Consider the following 18262-nt stretch of genomic DNA (forward strand, 5'->3'; position numbering starts at 1 on the left):
TCCATTCTGAAAGTTTGAATGTGAGCTATCGGGTAGGGATACTACTTGCATCTCCTGGCTGAAAACTCGATGGGGCTTCGGAGATCCGAAGACGGTTTTCGTTTATATAAAAGTTGTTTGGCTAAACTAGGGCGATCCGTTTGGCATCGCTTAAGCGTGAGGTCTTAAAGATATTGTATTTAGATGTAAGTATTCATCGATAGCTAGGTGTTATATCTATAGGGACGCTGAACTATTTAGTTTAGTTGTGATTAATTTTTAAGACGCTGCGCGTCTGCGAAATGCGCTCTGAAAAGTTTTGTTTTATTTTGTTTTGGCGGCTGACTAAATTGATGTATGTGTATGTATATGTATACTTGATGTAAATATCGTATTTTAAAAATTTCATTTTTTGTTCTTTTTGAATGCTTAAGGAACCCGATTCTGCTTGGATAGGAAGTTCGATTGAATTGGGGTCGTACAATGATATACAATCGCCGAGAGAATGCACAAATATATTTTGTATTCATATAGTATATTTTGTATTTGTTTGGGGACTTTACACTTAGGGACGTTCGAACACTATAAATAAACAATTACAATACATGCACGGACACACACTCACACAGCTACAGATGTATGCTCTGTTTCTATAAATAATAGCGTAATCTATAATTATAATACTATAACTACTGTAGAGTTATTGTGGCTCCTAAGTGGAAACGCCTCCCAGTTTCCCCTAAATTTGTAGCTAACTATTTATGTTTGAAATATTCGACATTTATAAATTTTGCATTTCATTTCCGCCTTTCATTTCACTCGCTCAAAGTTGCCTTGGCAAGCTCGCGACCTATAATTTTCCTAATTCAGATGGTCTCACGAAAACGATTTCCGTGCACTATTTTGCTTCTGTGGATTTCTTTTAGACAATTTATGGTTTTCAATTAAAATGACGTAAACAACTGATTGGGGAGAGACCCTTTACTAAGATTTCATTGAAATTGTACACGGGAAAGAGGTTTCTTAAGTTCTAAATATAGGGTTCGGGAATTCCACCAACCAGTAGGTTAGAAAGTTATGTGTTTATGCGTATAAAAATCAAAAATTTAATTTAACTACAATAATGACTAGTTGAAGAAAACTCTCCAAATGTATTTACTAAAATGTTGTCGTTTGTATAATTAATTTTTTTTTTTAAATTTTTGCTTTGTTTTGTTTTTCTTTTTTCATTAAATTTAAAATTATCTAAAGCTGTTTTAGAGAAGCTTTTCTAAGCAGGCTGCTTAACATGGTTGAGATTAGTTTTAATGATTTTTTGTGTGTGCTAGTGGGTGATTTTTTCATAGTTGCGAAATGCTTGGAATTTGTTTCTGTTTTGTTTTTTGCATTTTGTTTTTTGTTTGTATTTTGGAAGCCAATGGAAATTCTTGCTTCTTGTTGCCTAGTCTAGGAAAACTTCTCTAAGGACCATTGGGCAGCGCCCGACTCCCTCACTTAACCCTCCTTGATTAATTGCTGCAGCTTCTGCATCCTTTTCTCATCTCTGCCTTATTGACGAATCCTCTTTCTCCGCCTCTTGTCAGGTTTGTTAGACAGTTAGTTACTACTTCATCACAGCCAACTCTCTTGCCTTTCAGCGGCGCCCAGCGGTTCCGCCTCTGGTCGCGCATACTTCATCCGATCTGCTGATCAGTTGATCGTTTTCTTGAAGAGATTTTGGTGAATGTGCTCGTTCTGCAGCGCGCACATTTGGCCCACAGCAACCGCCCGCAAACCACCGCCTGCTCCTGATCCGCCGGAAATGCCAACATCCGATTGGTGTCCCATGGTTGAGCTCACTCCATCGCCTGCCTGTGAACTGGACACCGTTTTGCCGGCCCTCAGATTCAGGAAGAACTTCTCCTTCATGGCCAGCGCGGAATACTTGTGCTCAATGAAGTTGGGCGAGATCTGCATGTGCAGGGAGCTCCCGGTGGTCGGCAGTTTTGCTGGAGCGATTGCTGTGGACCTCTTGCTAACGGACAGGACAGCCGTCGGCGGCTTGCTGGAATCGCTGCTGCCGTGGTTGCTGTTGGGATTGCTGAGGTTGCTGTTGTTTGAGCAGGAGTAAGAGGTTTCTGCAATAGGTAGAGAAAAGGAAAAGAAGTAACGAAAAACATAAAATAAAAACAAAACAAACGAAACTAAACGAAAATAAAGAATACCCAAAATTCGACAGAGATGGAATTGCTAATAACTAGGGAATCAATTAAAAATATTGCACGAAGTCGAAGGTCGTCTTAACCTAATGAGCAGACTTTAGATATCCGAGTAGATGTGTGTGTTTTTTATATGTATATCTCGTATAATTAAATTCATTTTGCTAGTGCTTAGAACATAAATAATACTTGGATTTAGTCGAATACGAATAGTCACTAAAGCTAAAGCCGAGATTAAAAAATTTGTAAGTGGTAATGCTAACAATAATTAAAGTGTTCAGTTGGAAATGAATATGAATTTAGCATTTTCTTGTGTATTTTTACAATTGTTGCTCGTGCTTCGTCTGTGTTAGTGTTTTTTTTTATCCTAATTAAATTAAGAGGAGATCAGCAGTTGTAAATAGTTTAATACAAGCATGAAAGTCATACATACAATCGAAAATGATTAAAATGTTCTCTTTAAATATACAGAATCAAATATTGCACAATCACTGCGATTTGTGGGATTGTTTCCATAAGTTGTATGATACAATTGATTTAAATTGATTGGATTCAGGGTCTAAACTAAAAACAAGTAAGCAGTCTACGAAATGTTTCCAAATGGGTGTTTTGGTGAGTGAGTGGGTTTGTCTGCCCCTAAGATCGGCATTCTGTCGAGTCTAGAATGTCTTTCGTATACGGACAAGCTGGTCAATTTAGTGCCTTGGGTGGTTCCAGCGTCAGTTTTCGGTGCATCAGTAGCTGCTTGAGTATAGGCTACGTCTCTTCGTTGACAGCGCCAGCGCCTACAACTTCAATGCCCGCCACTGTTGCTCCTCCTATGTCCTCCTTGCAATCTGTGATGCTGGCAATCGCTGCAGCCACGCTCTCCGAAATGCCGTCGCTCTGACCCTCATCCGTCTCCATGGGTTCTATTAGTTCCAGTTTGCCCTTCTTCAGCAGCTGTTGCTGTTGCTGCTGCGGGGTGGGCGAGCTGCTCTTGCTGCTGTTCCCGCTAATGCTGCTTGTGGGACTGATGGGCAGAACGTGGTGTTGCTGCTGCACCTGCTGCTGGTGTTGCTGTTGTTGCTGTTGCTGCTGCACCTGTTGCACCAACTGGCTTGGCTCCTGTAGTAGCAATATGTTGGTCTTCTTGGCCAACGAGGCCACTAGAGCCTGCTGCTGCTGGGTACTGCCATTCGTGGTGGTGAAGGTGAGCGTTTGGGTGTTTTTGGTGGGTGAGGTGGCCGGCGTGAGAATGCCCAAGTTGACCAAATTGGGCAGCGGTTTGCTGCCATTGAGCACTGTTTGGCCACTAGTTGTGGTCTTGTTGTGTTGCTGTTGCTGCTGCACAATGTCCATAGTGGAGCCACCATTGGCCACATTGGTGGCCAGCTTGAGTATCTTGCTGGCTGTGGCATTGGCAGCCATCAGATTACTAACAGACTTGGCTGTCGGCGTGTTGTTGGTTTTAATGGATACTAAACCGAGTGTGCTGCGCATTAAATTGTTGTTGCTGTTACCTGTTGCAGTGTTTTGATGGAGTTGCTGCTGCTGTTGTTGCGGCTGCGGCTGTTGCTGCTGATGTTGTTGCGTGGGAAGATTGGTCAGGGTGACCACATTCCCGGCACTGAGCTGCTGCAGGACATTCCCGTTGCTAGTGAGAATGGCAGTGTTGCTAGTAGTGCTCCCATTGTTGCCATTATTTCCGTTGGACAGACTGCCATGACAACTGCTGGCGCTGCTCGACATGTTGCTGATGCTCGACGGACTCAACGAGCCCAGCGACTGAGACGGCGAGTTGCTGCGCTGAATGATGGGCGGTGGGTTTGGATTGGAGGAGCTGTTGCTGCTGCCCACGTTCGTGGCCGCACTGGCCCCATCGCCAATGGCCAACGCATTGGCCAGCTGGGCATTCAGCACACTATCCGGCTGCGAGTTGTGGGTGTGCAGAGCGTGGTTCTTCAGGCCCTGGGCCGTTTTGTAACTCTTGCCGCAGTGACACTTGTAGCCCTTGCGAACTCTGTGAAACATAGAACAATGAGCTTCCTCTTTGCCAATCAATAATTTCGTGGCCCATTGTTACCTTCCATCCTTTTTGTGACCGTTCTTCGAATGGTACTTGATGCCGTTGACATTCTTGTAACGCTTTTTGCATCCTGGAACAGGGCAGGCGAAGGGTTTCTCATTGCCGGGCGTGCCATTGTTTCCACCACCGGAATGCCTATTGAAGATAATCATAATTTAATCAAACAAATTATGACAAATAACATGATTCATTCAAGTCATAAGTGCCGTATTCGTGCAAGAATAATAATTCAATGTTTCAATAGCTAAAACTGTATTAAAATGTACACAAACGAACCTGCTGCCGTAGCGCATGATAAACTCGGAGCTAAACTCCTCGGTGGTCCAGGAGTCGTTGCTATCCTCCGACTCCGTGACCACCATTTCGTCCTCGTCCATTTCGCTGCCTAATGGGTGTAGAATCAGCAGTTTAGAGTCATCCTTATGAACATCGTTTGCAATATCACTCACCTGTGGGCGTGGTGCTGCGGTTGGACGAGGACATACTGTAGCTGTGGTGCTTAATGGCCAGCTTTCGCTTGAGCTCCACATTGCCATTCCCATGGCCAGCGGCATTGGATCCGCTGTTGGTGGTCGGTGGGCCTGTTGTGTTGCTGGCCAGGAACGAGCCCGCCTCCTTGCGGTTCTCCTCCGTGATGAAGCGCAGGATGTAACTTAAGGGCAGGCAGGCAGGCTGGGCCTGCTCCTTCTGTTCGACCACCTTTGGGTCATAGTCTGCAAGAAAACAGGTCTGTTATTATACATTCGTTGCAAAAGAAATCAATTTGAAACCACAACATATATGGATTGTAATGTTTTGAATAAAACTGGTAGTACTTAGGTACCCTGCTAGAAAGTCACCGAAACGGGATTACCTAATTAAATATTCCCTTTCGAGACGGGATCGGAAGCCGAACGGGAATGCGGGCAGCTAAGCGCGAAACCTGCATCTCAAAATTCGTCGTCAACCTCTGTGTTTACTCTGGAGCAAGTTCACAGACATTCAAGGGGCCCACAGCCCGGGCAATTTATTATTAAAATGCCGAAATAAGTAAATAGCGAGAGTGCACGTACGGGGTATGGTATGGCGACGCATTTAGTGCGCTTGCTGACGCATTTTCCGAGGGGTTAATGGAGGAACGGCATGGGGTTTCGATCTGGGACTACGACGGAGTACTCCGGCCAGGAGGAGCACATGGTCTGCGGCGTGGGTACGTTATCTTATCGCCAGAACAAGCATAAGCCCAAAGCTTGCTTAATCAGCGAGTGCATAATAACAGGTGCCTCTCCTCAGTTTGTCCCCTTCGTCGTCTTTATTTACTTTTCGATTCGTTTGTCTGCGCGCAACCTAACCTCCATGAGCACGCTTTATTTCCCAATTAAATCGCTTTGGTGCGTAACTGTGTCAGCCGGGCCATTCATCATATTCGCCACCTCGCACCCTGTACATTTGTCATCCGATTGCAGTTCCAGTTAACGAGGGGCTGCTAAACGATAAAATAACGTGCATCGATCAGCTGCGGATCTCACACATGATTGTCCCACTGCAGGTTATATAAAACCAGCTGGTTTATTATAAGGGGCAACTTTGACCGCCAGACAAGGTATACTTTCAGATTCAGATTTCTTCTAGCATTCTTCAGTCTTAACCCCATCTGTTGTCATTTCATGGACTAGACCTCGTAGCATTAGTGACTTAATATCAATAACTGCATTACCGTCCCACAGCGCCCACGTGATAAAAGTTCGATAACGTTGCAGTTTAATTACTTCGATTCGTACTCGTGGGCAAGCGGATAACATATGCCGCAAATTAACTATTATGCGAAACATATGCTTTCATTTGGCCCCTCCCGCGCCTCGCAGTTCTGGTCGCTTATCAAACCGAAAGGCGATTAAAAACATTTGCGGGAGTGATTGCGGTGATGACTACGTGCCGACAATCAATGGATGACACATACGGACATGCGAACATACGGACACGCCATATGTGCGTAATAGTTCCACGTACTTTTTCAACAAGTATCAATTGCCTTGGACATTCGCCACTTGGAACTGCATTTATATACCTGTATTTAAGCTGACGAAATCGATGTGCCACGCCCCTCATCCTCTCGAGAACACGGCGTCATTTGTCAACGGTCAAATCAGTTCACCCGGTTCGATTGGGTTTTTTTTATTTCTGCTCCGCCTTCGTTATTGTTATTATTATTTTGCTGTTGATAACCCCATACACTCACGACTTCTCTGTAGGTGACTTTTTGCTCTTGCCTCGGATTTTTGTTTTTTCGCTGTTCCAGAATTCATAACTGCTCAGAAACAGCATAAAATCGGTGATTATGCGCTCGAGATGAATACTTGTCGGTGATTCACTACTAAATGGAACTGCAGGGTATCAAATCGAGTATTTTACAAACAGCTTTCAAGCAAATAGCCTACATATGTACATATCGTAGCCACATCCAATCCCACATCTGTATATGCGTCGTATATCATACGATTTTCGTATTTCAGATACAAAATAAACGCAGATTCCTCTCTCTTTTGCACTCGTGTGACTCATGCACTTGTTGCAGAATTTAAAAACGATAACAAATGTTTTTTTCTTGCTTGAACATGCTGTTTTGGTTTGTTTTCATTTCGGCAGCTATCTCGAAAACTTTCCAATAGCTGTGAAGAGCGATTCGTTCGAAATTTGAGCAACACAAGTCGTTGACTGCAGCCAAATTATGTTGACATGGCAAGTGCAGGGATACCAATCTAATTGATTTAAACCATTAAATAAACTGCAAAGTTCATAAAATAAGAAATGGTTAAAGGGGAGCGATACTTCATCACCCAATAAATAAAAAAAGTCACAGAAATAACCTTGTAAACCAACTAGAATGTCAAGGTCAAAAGGGTTTGCACCCAAAAATACGTACATATATACTCATTCCCCGAAATTTCAAGGCACGATGGCCTTTACAAAGAAATCCCCAGATTTGTTTGTTAAATACCCCGATTTATACAATCCTCGTTTCGTCTGCAAAACCCAATACCTGTTTAAAACTGTACTTCTACAGAGACTGGTTACTTTGAAAATCAATCTTAGATGAAACCAAATGCGTTTTGGTGACTCATATGGCGAGTAACATAGCTAACTAGAATCTTATCTTTCAGATGAAATTCCCCGTCAAAACTGCCAAGTGGATTTTAAAGAAGTGAACGAATTGACAGGTGCACAGATACTTTTGGGCCGCCTTTCGCAGCTAGTTATCTAAATGCGAGTGCAGAATCACTCTCGTAAATAATTTATCCCGGGCATTTTCGGGACCGCACAACAGGTGCCTGGCAACTGTGAAAAGGACAAACCTGAAGGTCTCGCCCGCCTTTTGTGTTGCCATGACTACCGAACCGAGACGAAACGGCAACGCCCAGCGAGTCCTGATAACAGGCACACATCCAACCAACCAACCAACCATCCAGCCAGGCAGCCACTCGGAGGTCCCACGCATCGAATGTCCTTCGAGATAATGAAATGATGGGCATTTATAAGCCCTAGAACAGCTCGCTCACGTAATGGATACGCAATGGAAATGGGGAAATGGGATATGGGGGATGCGGGTTTTCGGGGCCTCGGGCGTATTTGGTATCTGGGCCTGGGCGTTTTTGGGGGTGGCAGTTGCCAAGTGGGCGTATGCTCGTGCCTGGGTTTTATGTAATGCCCCGGGACGCAAAAGGGGGTGGTGGCTAGGTGGAAAAGCCTGCCCGGGCAGCCATTTTATATGTGCAAGTGTGTGTGTGTGAGTTGACCGTTATCACGCAGCAGTGGCAACAACAAAACAGCTGCCAACGTAATCGTCAGCTGAGCAACCCCTCAGCTTTCTCTTTCCAACCCCTCTCTCTTTGAGTGTGTGAGAGAGCCTGTTTGTACACGGAAAGAAATTGAAGTGCGCTGGGCAATTAAATAATGTGTGTGGAGCGTACACAGTAGGCCAGCTCTGCATTCAACACTTAACTTCGCTCGTGAACTATGTAAAGATATTGACTTAGAGTGATGATTGCACTCATTAGTTATTTTTATGTGCAATGCATGTTCACAAAACGAGTCTTGTTTGTAAACGTACTTTTAAATATTCACAGTGTAAGACGCACGGCATGTTGGGAATAAATAAAGCCCGTTAACGGTTAAACCACCCCCAAACCCCTGTTTTCGTAATACGGCAACACTACTGAGCTTAACTCTATTGATTTTTCGCCCTCGAAAACCCCGCCCCTTGCCGAACAATCACTAAAATTAGAATTTGTTTATTTCAGCCGGTAAAAGTCCACAAACACACACACACACCCTGGAAATGATTAATTGGAAGCCCACGGGAGTCACGTGGACGGGAAAGTTCAAGTATCGATTGTAATTGAGATTGCGATTGTGCGTGTGAGAGGAGAGTGGAAGGCGAAAGGGGTGGCCGAGAAGCGCATCTCCAACTTCCAACTCCGATTACCGGATGCGGATACACCTGCCATGGAAACGAACGCCAGAAGCAGAAAAACCCAAGCCAAGCCATGCGGACAGGTCAAAAAAAGGGCGCTCAACTCGCCGGTTTCCACTACACCACAAACAACAAAACTAGATGCTGTGCTGGCCTTCCAAACGCACACACACACACACGCTAAGGCACACAGACAGGCGGGGGTATTGAATGGATCACCGGCTTTTTTGCTTTTGTTTTGCTTGTGCTGCCCTCTCGCTCGCACCCGCACTTTCCAGCCAGCGCACCGATCAACGAATGCTGTACGCGCCTGGAATAGGGCGTGTGTGTGCGGCGTGCATCGGTGTGCGTGGGCACAGGTAGCCATTTCCAGGCTTCCAACATCGATTTTGCCTTTAAAGTGCAGTAAACGCCAAATGCAAACTGCAATTCATATTGTAGAAACAACATCCAATTCACCACGAAGCCGTTCACGCACTCACACACTGACGCACTCGCACACCTTTGCCCCGCTCCGCACCGTTTTGTTTTTTTTATTTATGCCGCGGCGAGTAAATAAAATAAACAAAACACACCGAGAACATCACGCGACGGTCAAATGATAGCGATATTTACGGTGTTTACGACCCGTCTCACCTATGTGGGTGTCCTCGATGTGGGAAATCAGATCGCTCAAGCTCGGAAACGTGATGCCGCAGCCATTGTACTTGCAGACGTTGATCAGGAAAACGGCCATAATATATATCGTATTATCATATATATATATATCACGGATTCCGAGGCGAACGAATGTGGCGAGTTATGTAAAAAAACAGCAACTAAATCGGGGGCTGGTCAGTGTGGCCAGGTCAACACTGCACCAAAACGTCCATTTCCCAGGGCTGCAGTTTCTGCTTAGCGGCGACTCCCACCCACTTCCAAGGTGCCGTGGTAACTTTTGGGGTTATGTGGCGTTTGATCGGGCGAATACTGTTTGTCGGTAATGAAGCGATAGTAAGTCGCTTTCAAAAGTCAGCAGCCGGACATGGCTTGTTTTTGTTTCAGCGATAAACCCTGTTTGTACTGCAATTCAGCCGCTGCTGTCGTCTCTTTCCCTACGCCGCTGCTCGGTGTGGTGTGTTTCGGTTCTCTGGCGTTTCCTCACACACACACACTCATGCGCAAGTGCTGTTATGCAATTGAGGGCTGCAACATTTTGGGGGCGTAATTGGGTTTAACTGATTTCGAATTAGAATCTGTATTCAATCTACTTACAGCATTCTGTGCTTCGATTGAGTTGCCTTCGCAGTTGCCGCTGGGTAATTAGAACATCATTTAAGCCGACGTGACGTAGACACAAACACCGACGTCGAACGACGCGTTATGTTGCGTTTGTGGTGGTGTGCGTGACTTTGGTGAGTTGCCCCATAACCAGGGTTGCACACTGCATTGTCGGGCCCTTAGCAAAGGCCCCCTCCCAACCAAGGAATTACTCAATCAAATCTAGCAAATACACCTTCCTAACACATTTTATATTTCCAAAACACAAACTTAGTTTTCGATGAAAAAATGCCGGCCGGCTCTAGTCATTTACTCGTGTCTTGTTCCAGAAATAAATTATAAAAAATAATAAATAAATTATTTAGAGGATTGTTATTGCTCACAAAATTAACTTTTGTCAAATTTCGAATTGGGCTCATTTGAATTTACTTGATATTAACTTATAAATTTGTTTTATATTTTAACTTATTTTTGTGAAATTTTGACCAATTTTTATTTATAAGTATTGAATTTAATATTTTCGACCCTATAAAATATATTTTGATTTTGATATACATACATATATGATTTTCATATATTTCATTTTCAGATATTTTGATTTTCATATATTTGATTTTCATATATTTGATTTTCATATATTTGATATATTTAATATTTCCAAAATACAAAATTAGTTTTTGATGAAAAAATGCCGGCCGGCTCTAGTCATTTACTCATGTCTTGTTCCAAAAATAAAAAATTATAAAAAAAAAAATAAATTATTATATACCCTATATATACCCTATCAACTTTTGAAACGACCAGAAATGTGTTGCATGAAGCACGATAGATAGATATTATTACTGCTTAAGTAGGGTAATATTTAATATACGCAATTTCATACAGTTTTGTAATTACTGTTGTTCAAACTTTAAAAAATTTCGTTTACGACATGTATGTGTTCAAACCAAATTCAAATATATATTGGGAAAAGAAAAACATAGGTAATCGTTAAATTACTTTCTTGGCTCTATGTGAAATTCCCATTTCTAAGTCCCTTCTCGTTTCCCAGTAGACTTTATTTTCTGTAAGAGCAACAATTTTATTTTGAATTAAAAAATAAACAGAATGATGCAGTGGGAAAGGGCTATCAGCGTGATTCGTGCGATCAATTAGTGATATGGTCACACTGCGTCTTGTTTGCAAATCCAACCGCACAGTCTAGCGGATACTCTCATCTATTTTATGTCTATGCTAAACATTTGCATCGAGGTCCAGCACCATGGTTTGAGTCCTCGCTCAAAATGGTATTCCTGGTACTTTAGTTTATATGGTCACACTGCGTCTTGTTTGCAAATCCAACCGCACAATCTAGCGGATACTCTCGCCTGGCTTGTTTATATGCTAAACATTTGCATCGAGGTCCACCACCATGGGTTGAGTCCTCGCTCAAAATGGTATTTCTGGTACTTTCCAGTATTAAAATCGATCGATCGGTTTATTTTCACCATCCGCTGACGGTCACACTGAGCACCCCCCAAAAGACAGCGAAATTGTCAAATTCGTTTTACTGTTGTGAAGGGTTTGTTCGAAGTGAGTTGCTCTCTCCGGGGATTTTCTGCCCGCCTGCGAAGCACCCCCTTATCAGCACCCCTCTGTTGGGTAACAGCCGTGAAAACTCCTCAGATAGCAAAAAATCGCGAAACAGCCTACTGTCAGTGAAGAATCAAGTGAAATTTCGCCAAATTAAATGCAAAACGTGTTGGAAAATTCGCCGCCATCTTGCGGCACACACACACACACGTGTGCCAGTCTGGTTTGCAGTGGTGTGCGTGTGGGCCTCGAGTCGTTGCGTCACTGGAAAAGTCCGAAAATCGGCTAATTCGCAAAGGAAAAGCCAGCAAAACGTTTTTAATTGATAACTGAGCAGAGATCGAGAGTCTAGTGAAAATCCGGTGCGAGGGCAGATTTTTCGGTTGTTACGTAACTTCCCTGAGGCGGCGTGGAACTAGATATGATGTACTCTTGAGATAGAAACTCAGCCCAGAACTAACCGATATCTTCGTCTATATCTTTTGCAGAGCCGTGCGCTAGCTTCAATTTTGTCGTAAGCAAAACAAAAAGGAAATTCAACCGAAAATGTTCGTGTCGACAGTCTCTCGCATTGCCCCCGTTGCCAGGAGCGCCGTAAGTACCCCCCCTTTTTTATGCCTCAATTGTGCGAGATGGAGTAAAATGTGCGAGGAATTACATAATTATCGGAAAAGTGCATTGATTTTCCTAATGGAACCATTTAAAAGTCGCCCTGCCGTGGTGAACTTCCAATGGCCGCGGTGAGAAAACACGGACGGCACACAGTTGCATAACTTTGAGGTTATGTGTGCGTCCAGTGGCAGCTACTAATTAAATTCAAGAAATTGTGAATTATCGCTCCATATCTGTGCGTAGAGTTTAGTGAGCTCTTTTATCTGCGATTTCGCAGAATATCCCTTTATTGTATAACACCTGGTTTAAGGCCTGTAGTGTGTTGCTTTGAGGTTAGAACCGGCGAAAGCTTTCCAGTAGAGCGATGACGACGGAGAGAGGTGCGGGGTAACACAAATTGGAAAAAATTGGCATTGTTTATAAAACTATAGTTGTTAATATCGGACCACCAACAACAATACCAGGAGCCTCCGAAGAACAACAAACACAGCAGCCAAAGTGCCAATCGCAGAGAAATTACTTAACGATTGCATAACTTGGCATTACAGCAGAGCAATGAACTTGGTCGGCACTCGAGGGTTAAGCTGTAGTGTATTTGGCAAGATTCGGCTATATATGGCTTTAATGCCCTAACAACTAAATTCCCACGAGATAGAATCATGCACAAATAGTTCTTACCGGTGCAAAGCAATTGAATTTCGGGCATTTATTTATTTCGGGCAAATTTTCAATATTAGTATTCTTCAATTCTTAACTTATAAATGTGATTGTAAACATATATGAATCAACGCTATTTCTATTGTTGTCTATTATTAGCTCTTAATAGTTACCAAAAATGTAAAAAGTATTTAAAATGATGCACAATATCCCTTATCAGGGCGAAAAACTTTATCTCAAGCAATGTACACAAGTCGGGGCATGCCCCTTATATAATCGACTAACGCACATCTACCATTTCAGTTCCTCGCCAACTCCAAGCAGTACCTGCGACCATTGAGCAGCGCCATCATCAGCCAGAGCCAGACTTTGGCCGCTCAGAACACAACCCCCGTTGCATTGCTGCCACAGATCAGGTCATTCCAGACCTCGCCAGTCACGCGTGACATTGACTCGGCCGCCAAATTCATTGGCGCTGGTGCCGCAACAGTCGGTGTCGCTGGATCCGGTTCGTATTGGTTTCGTTGGGCACCGCACCTCATACACCACTTTCCTAGATCGCCGGGATCAGAGGGGATCCCCAGCCGCCTTTGGCTCCTTCTCCTCCAGTCAGTTGCAAACTAGCATCTGGGGCTCACACAACGAGTATCTGATTACTCCACGAACCATTGCCCCGGGAAGGTCTGAGAATTGGCCGAGCATGCTGTTTGTTGCGGCTCCATTTCCCAGCAGGAAACCTGTGTGATTGCAGGGCGAAAGTACCAGAAATCCTGCTACCAGGCGTTGCCGTTCCCTCGGGGACCGCCGCCTGGTTGGCATTGAAACCTTTCGTGGCCAGCGTTTTTAGTGCGATGTGCTTGCTGCCTTCCAGGCAGAACTCAATTCAGACTAATCTGTGACTGACTACCTGGAGCAAAGAGCCAAAGCGGCGTCGGGGTGACCCATCCCTCATTGTCCCAGTTCCCACTTGGGGAAACAAACACTTTTAAGAACTTCGGTTAAAGCCGAAGATTTCAACTGACTGGGACATTTTACTAATGCTTTGATCTTCTTTCTCTTCCCAATTTGCCGACCAAAAAACAACGAACCAATACAACAGGTGCTGGTATCGGAACAGTATTCGGTTCCCTCATCATCGGCTACGCCAGGAACCCATCGCTGAAACAGCAGCTGTTCTCCTACGCCATTCTGGGCTTCGCCCTGTCCGAGGCCATGGGTCTGTTCTGTTTGATGATGGCCTTCCTGCTGTTGTTCGCCTTCTAAGCGCGCTTGCTGCACATCGATTGCTCGTCCTTGTTTCCTGCAATCGGGCGTGTGTGCGAGTCGCATGCGAACGAGAATAGCAACAAAACAACACTTCAAACAAACAACAACCAGAACAAGCAACACCAACGTTCGTTTTCGATTATTAATGATAAAATGATTGATTGATAGCAAACAAGAACATCCTGTATCACTATCTAATTATAAATACCAACAACCACGTAATACAAGTAATTTTGTTTTTAAAAAACATGCGAGCGAGGAGAAGATCACACCTACTTTAAGTTGAACAACCGAAATATCAGGAGGAAGGATTGGCTTCAATCGGATTGGATTAGCCCACGCCCAGACGACAAATATTAAAATTAGATTTTAATTGAAGCAAGCTTCCGGCTCACCGTAAACCCAAACGATTCCTCGGAAGAAGTCCAGCCATCCTCTTGCACTCTGCACATCCGGCGGTGGATCTTCACTGCCCGCCAACCAAGGCTCTCTCTCTCCCCCCGAAGTTCTTGGACATCGAAACGGCAAATATCTTCAGTGGCAGGCAAGGCGTGGAGATCACCTCTGCAAGTAACATCTTGGATTGGCGAGTGTATGGGCGTGGCTGGTCGGAGATCCGGTGGATTGTTGGGTTCAACGACTTTTCGATTTTATTGTGGCGCGTACTGAAAACCTAGGTTTTTTTCAAGTATTTTGTATTCGAAAAAATCAGTTACTTTATGTAAACGCTGTTTTTGTTCATTGCCACTTAATGTTTATGATGGAACTTGTACTAAAAGTAGTTGCAAACGAAATGAGCCGAAGAGCGCAGCTGAAATCTGAAATAAAGGAGAAATGAATGTGTAATGGAAGCATCAAGTTTGTTTTTATCTGATGTATGATTCAATAATTTGTTTGATAGTTTGCACAGTCGCGCATAATGTTGGAAAAGTCAAATTTCGGCGCCCAAATGCAGCTCTGTTGTGCTTAAACCGAAATCACCCTATATCCGCTAGAACTTATCGGCATAGGTAGCCCTGTAATTTTTATTAGTGATGACAAATTAATTCACGATATCGATAACGGCTGCGCTGCACGTGCATATTTGTTTATTTTGTTTTAATTCTTTGTTTGCGCTCATTCTGATGGATTTCGCCAAGAAAATACTTGGAAAGTACGGCTGGAAGGAGGGCGACGGCTTGGGCAAGAACAACACGGGAATTGCAGCTCCATTGAAGGCCAGTCTGAAGTTCGATAACGCGGGTCTGGGAGTGGATCGCGCCCAGGAATTCAATGACCATTGGTGGGAGCGCTGCTTTAACGAGGCCGCCAGCAATGTGGACGTCCAGATTCAGCAAGACGGACAGGTGTCCACCTCCCGCAGGAAAGGCGAGGAAGCGGTGGAGATCTCCACCAGCGGATTCTCCGCGCGTAAGCTGAAGAAAGCCAAGGAGCAGCACGCCAGCGATGGAAAGACCACCTACGACAACTTCCTGCAGACTTCGCTGCTCACCCAAGGCGGCAACGAAGTTGAGACCTCCGAGCGCATCAAGGTGGAGGAGATTGAGGTCGCCAAGGTGGCGGTGCTCACAGATGAAGAACTCTTTAAAGCCTGCGGAGGAAGGACTGCGCACAAAGGAGCACGGCATGGCTTAAAGTTAAGCGGAAAGATCGCCCGCTTGGAGCAGCAGGAGCGCGAGATGCTGGAGAAGCTTCAGAGCAAGCTGAAGACTACGCCTGAAACCACTCTGGTTCCGAAAAGCGGAAAGTTGATTGAGGAGACCCAGCACAAAGTAGCAGATTCAGTGGATTGCAGTGTGGAGCAGGCTACGAAGCCCAAAAAGAAGAAAAAGTCTAGGACTGAGGAGTCCGTCGAGGAAATTGCGCCTGCCCAACTGGAAGAGCCCATAAAATCCAAGAAAAAGAAGAAAGACAAGGCTGAGAAGGCGGCAAAGGAATACTCAACACATCAGGCTCAAGACGACCCCGTCCAGATCAAGAGGAGAAAAAATAAGACAGGGAAGCTAGAAGAGGAAGTCCAAGATGTTACGGAAGTCGAAGAGGCAGTGAAGATAAAAAAGAAGGACAAGAGGCAGCAAGGGGTAGAAGCAACTGAAGCCTTAAGCATTGAAACTGATGAACATGTAAAATCCAAAAAGAAGCGGAAAACGGAAGACTCCTCAGAGGAAACCGAAACTCCCACAAAAACCAAAAAGAAAAGAAAGAACAAGGAACTCGTGTAATAGTTATAGTCTTCTCTAGAATAAACGATGTTAGAAAAATTTAATTTATGAAGACCGCACTTATGGAATTCTTGAATTCTAGAGTTTTCCACATTTCAAAAGTATGGCTATGTGCACACAAAATGTAATGTATTTATGGTTCTAAAAAATCTATACACGATTTGGGGCTTTATAAAACTAGAGTTTGGTCACCTAAAGATAGTCGGCAGTCCCAGGGGACTACTTTCTGCCCTTGGCCTTAATGCGTCGCGATTTGCCAAGACGTTTGTTGACCGAAGCACCCGCCTTCACGCCCCGCTGCCGCCTTGTGGACTTGTCGCCATCCAATCCCGCGGAGGAGGACTTTGTGTTCCTCTTGAGGCCCTTCTTCTTGCCTCCAAAGCCGAACTTCTTGTTGCGCTTCTTGCGATTCTCGGCTGACTGCTTCTGCTTGGACTCCAGCGCCTTGGCGTCCTCCAGGAAGTCCAGGTTCTTCAGCTTGCCCTTGCGGAATTTCTTCAATTTGTCCAGCATGTCCTTCTTCTCGGCCTCGCGTTGGACCTTGGTCTGTTTGGCCAGCATCTTGCCCATTTTGCGCTGTTCGCGGATCTGCTTGATGCGCTCGGATTTCGCCTGTCCTTGCTGTTTGGCCATCAGGTTGGCGCGGACCTTCTGCATGTGCTCGTCAGACTTGGCCATTTCGGCGAAGTAGTCATCTGGCCGACGGGTCTTTATGCCCAGCTCGTGCAGGCGGGGAATGGCCTCTAGAACAGCACTTTGCGCCTGTCGATGGAAGAGCATCTCCCTCTTGAAATCGTTCAGAACGGGATCCTCCTCGGGCCGAATGTAGGGCAGCTTGGCGTTGCCTTTGAAGAGATTGGCCCGCTTTTGCTCGTGCTTCTCCAGCTGTACAGCGAGTTCCGGGGCCAGGGGAGCCAGTGTGTTGATCATGTCCAGGCGCTCCAGCCAAGGAAGTTGCATCTTGATAGCCTCTGTTTTTGCCAGCAGTTTGGTCTGGGTGGGCACAACTGGATTAGTGGATTTGTGAGCGGGCATCCGCTGACTACTTACCACATCATTCACTTTGTCTCTCTGGCCATTGAACTCCAAGTTTAGGCCTGGTTTTAAGTCGCCTCGTTCAAATGCCGCTTGCAGCTGCATAAAGGAATGAGGTTTTTGCTATACAGAAGCTTCATTTTCAAGTTTTATCACTTACCTCGGCATCTGAGTTATCACCTGAATCGTACCCCGAGGCGCTGTCCTCCATTTCAAAGTCCGACATGTCTGTATTAACTAAATTAAAGGCGATCCAAATAAAAGAAAACAATTTCAACACGTGCGGGGATAAGACAAATCGATTATTACAGGCCTGAACCTATTGACTATCGATATAAGCGCTAGCTGCAGTGTGACCTTCACGTGGTTTTCCGACAGTATTTTTCCCTTGGGTGGTATACACCAGTGATGCCAATTTAGCCTTTTTTCGGACAGATCTGTCCTGTTTTGTTACTGCTTCGTGCAAAAAAAATGTCAAACAGCACTATCCGTCCTTTTTAGGCAATGTTAGAATTTTTAAAATTTAATTGGTATAATTCCACATTTTTTTTGTTTGCAAACTATGTGGCATCTCTTTTAAGCAAAATGTTATCGATATTGTGTGTAATCGTATGAATATCGAACTCACTTTGTCAAATTGCCTAAAGAGGAATACAAACAAAATAATATAAAAGCAAACATTTTGAGATTTCTCCCAAAATGCCTAAAAAAGGGTATAAACAAAAATTTCGCGATTCCTCGCTTGACCAGCCAGATTTTAAAAATTGTTAACAAAGGACCAAAGTGATAAAAACAAAGGCTTTTGCAAATACTGCAAGTGCAGCATAAATACAACAAATTATCAAATTCGTGCTCATAGGGAGTTAAAAGTGCTCATTAAAAGTTAACTAAATAAATAATAATCATAAAAAAAATCTGTCCGTTTTTTCATCCATTTTTGAAA

The 18262-nt window shown here is 44.3% G+C and overlaps 4 protein-coding genes across 7 annotated transcripts; 2 read left to right on the forward strand and 2 right to left on the reverse strand.

Moving 5' to 3' along the window:
* Positions 1 to 497: 497 nt before the first annotated feature.
* LOC6554860 (basic-leucine zipper transcription factor A) lies at positions 498 to 10151 on the reverse strand. Of its 3 annotated transcripts, XM_015153626.2 has the most exons (7): positions 9950 to 10146; positions 9332 to 9880; positions 4695 to 4958; positions 4522 to 4630; positions 4243 to 4380; positions 3680 to 4179; positions 498 to 2096 (listed from the first exon to the last, which is right to left on the reverse strand). In XM_015153626.2, the coding sequence occupies exons 2-7, from the start codon at positions 9429 to 9431 to the stop codon at positions 1669 to 1671; spliced, it is 1539 nt and encodes a 512-aa protein (XP_015009112.1). In that variant the 5' UTR covers positions 9432 to 9880; positions 9950 to 10146; the 3' UTR covers positions 498 to 1668. The 3 variants fall into 3 exon arrangements, with proteins under 3 accessions (XP_015009112.1, XP_001981104.2, XP_026832134.1); XM_001981068.3 differs by lacking the exon at positions 498 to 2096 and having other exon boundaries at positions 2301 to 4179; positions 9950 to 10151; XM_026976333.1 differs by lacking the exons at positions 498 to 2096; positions 9332 to 9880; positions 9950 to 10146 and adding an exon at positions 5298 to 5710 and having other exon boundaries at positions 2301 to 4179.
* Positions 10152 to 11427: 1276 nt separating this feature from the next.
* On the forward strand, positions 11428 to 14899 carry LOC6554861 (ATP synthase lipid-binding protein, mitochondrial). The gene is made up of 4 exons (XM_015153663.2): positions 11428 to 11527; positions 12016 to 12121; positions 13100 to 13304; positions 13896 to 14899. The coding sequence occupies exons 2-4, from the start codon at positions 12074 to 12076 to the stop codon at positions 14057 to 14059; spliced, it is 417 nt and encodes a 138-aa protein (XP_015009149.1). The 5' UTR covers positions 11428 to 11527; positions 12016 to 12073; the 3' UTR covers positions 14060 to 14899.
* Positions 14900 to 15069: 170 nt separating this feature from the next.
* On the forward strand, positions 15070 to 16328 carry LOC6554863 (G patch domain-containing protein 4). The gene has a single exon (XM_001981070.3). It carries the CDS (start codon positions 15187 to 15189, stop codon positions 16282 to 16284), a length of 1098 nt encoding a protein of 365 aa, XP_001981106.1. The 5' UTR covers positions 15070 to 15186; the 3' UTR covers positions 16285 to 16328.
* Positions 16329 to 16392: 64 nt separating this feature from the next.
* On the reverse strand, positions 16393 to 17678 carry LOC6554864 (probable rRNA-processing protein EBP2 homolog). Of its 2 annotated transcripts, XM_001981071.3 has the most exons (3): positions 17480 to 17677; positions 17335 to 17418; positions 16393 to 17277 (listed from the first exon to the last, which is right to left on the reverse strand). In XM_001981071.3, the coding sequence occupies exons 1-3, from the start codon at positions 17543 to 17545 to the stop codon at positions 16504 to 16506; spliced, it is 924 nt and encodes a 307-aa protein (XP_001981107.1). In that variant the 5' UTR covers positions 17546 to 17677; the 3' UTR covers positions 16393 to 16503. The 2 variants fall into 2 exon arrangements, with proteins under 2 accessions (XP_001981107.1, XP_026839724.1); XM_026983923.1 differs by having other exon boundaries at positions 16393 to 17418; positions 17480 to 17678.
* Between the last annotated feature and the right edge of the window lie 584 nt (positions 17679 to 18262).

Source organism: Drosophila erecta, unplaced genomic scaffold (genome assembly GCF_003286155.1).
Source record: "Drosophila erecta strain 14021-0224.00,06,07 unplaced genomic scaffold, DereRS2 tig00000000-arrow-pilon, whole genome shotgun sequence".
NCBI classification, from domain to species: domain Eukaryota; kingdom Metazoa; phylum Arthropoda; class Insecta; order Diptera; family Drosophilidae; genus Drosophila; species Drosophila erecta.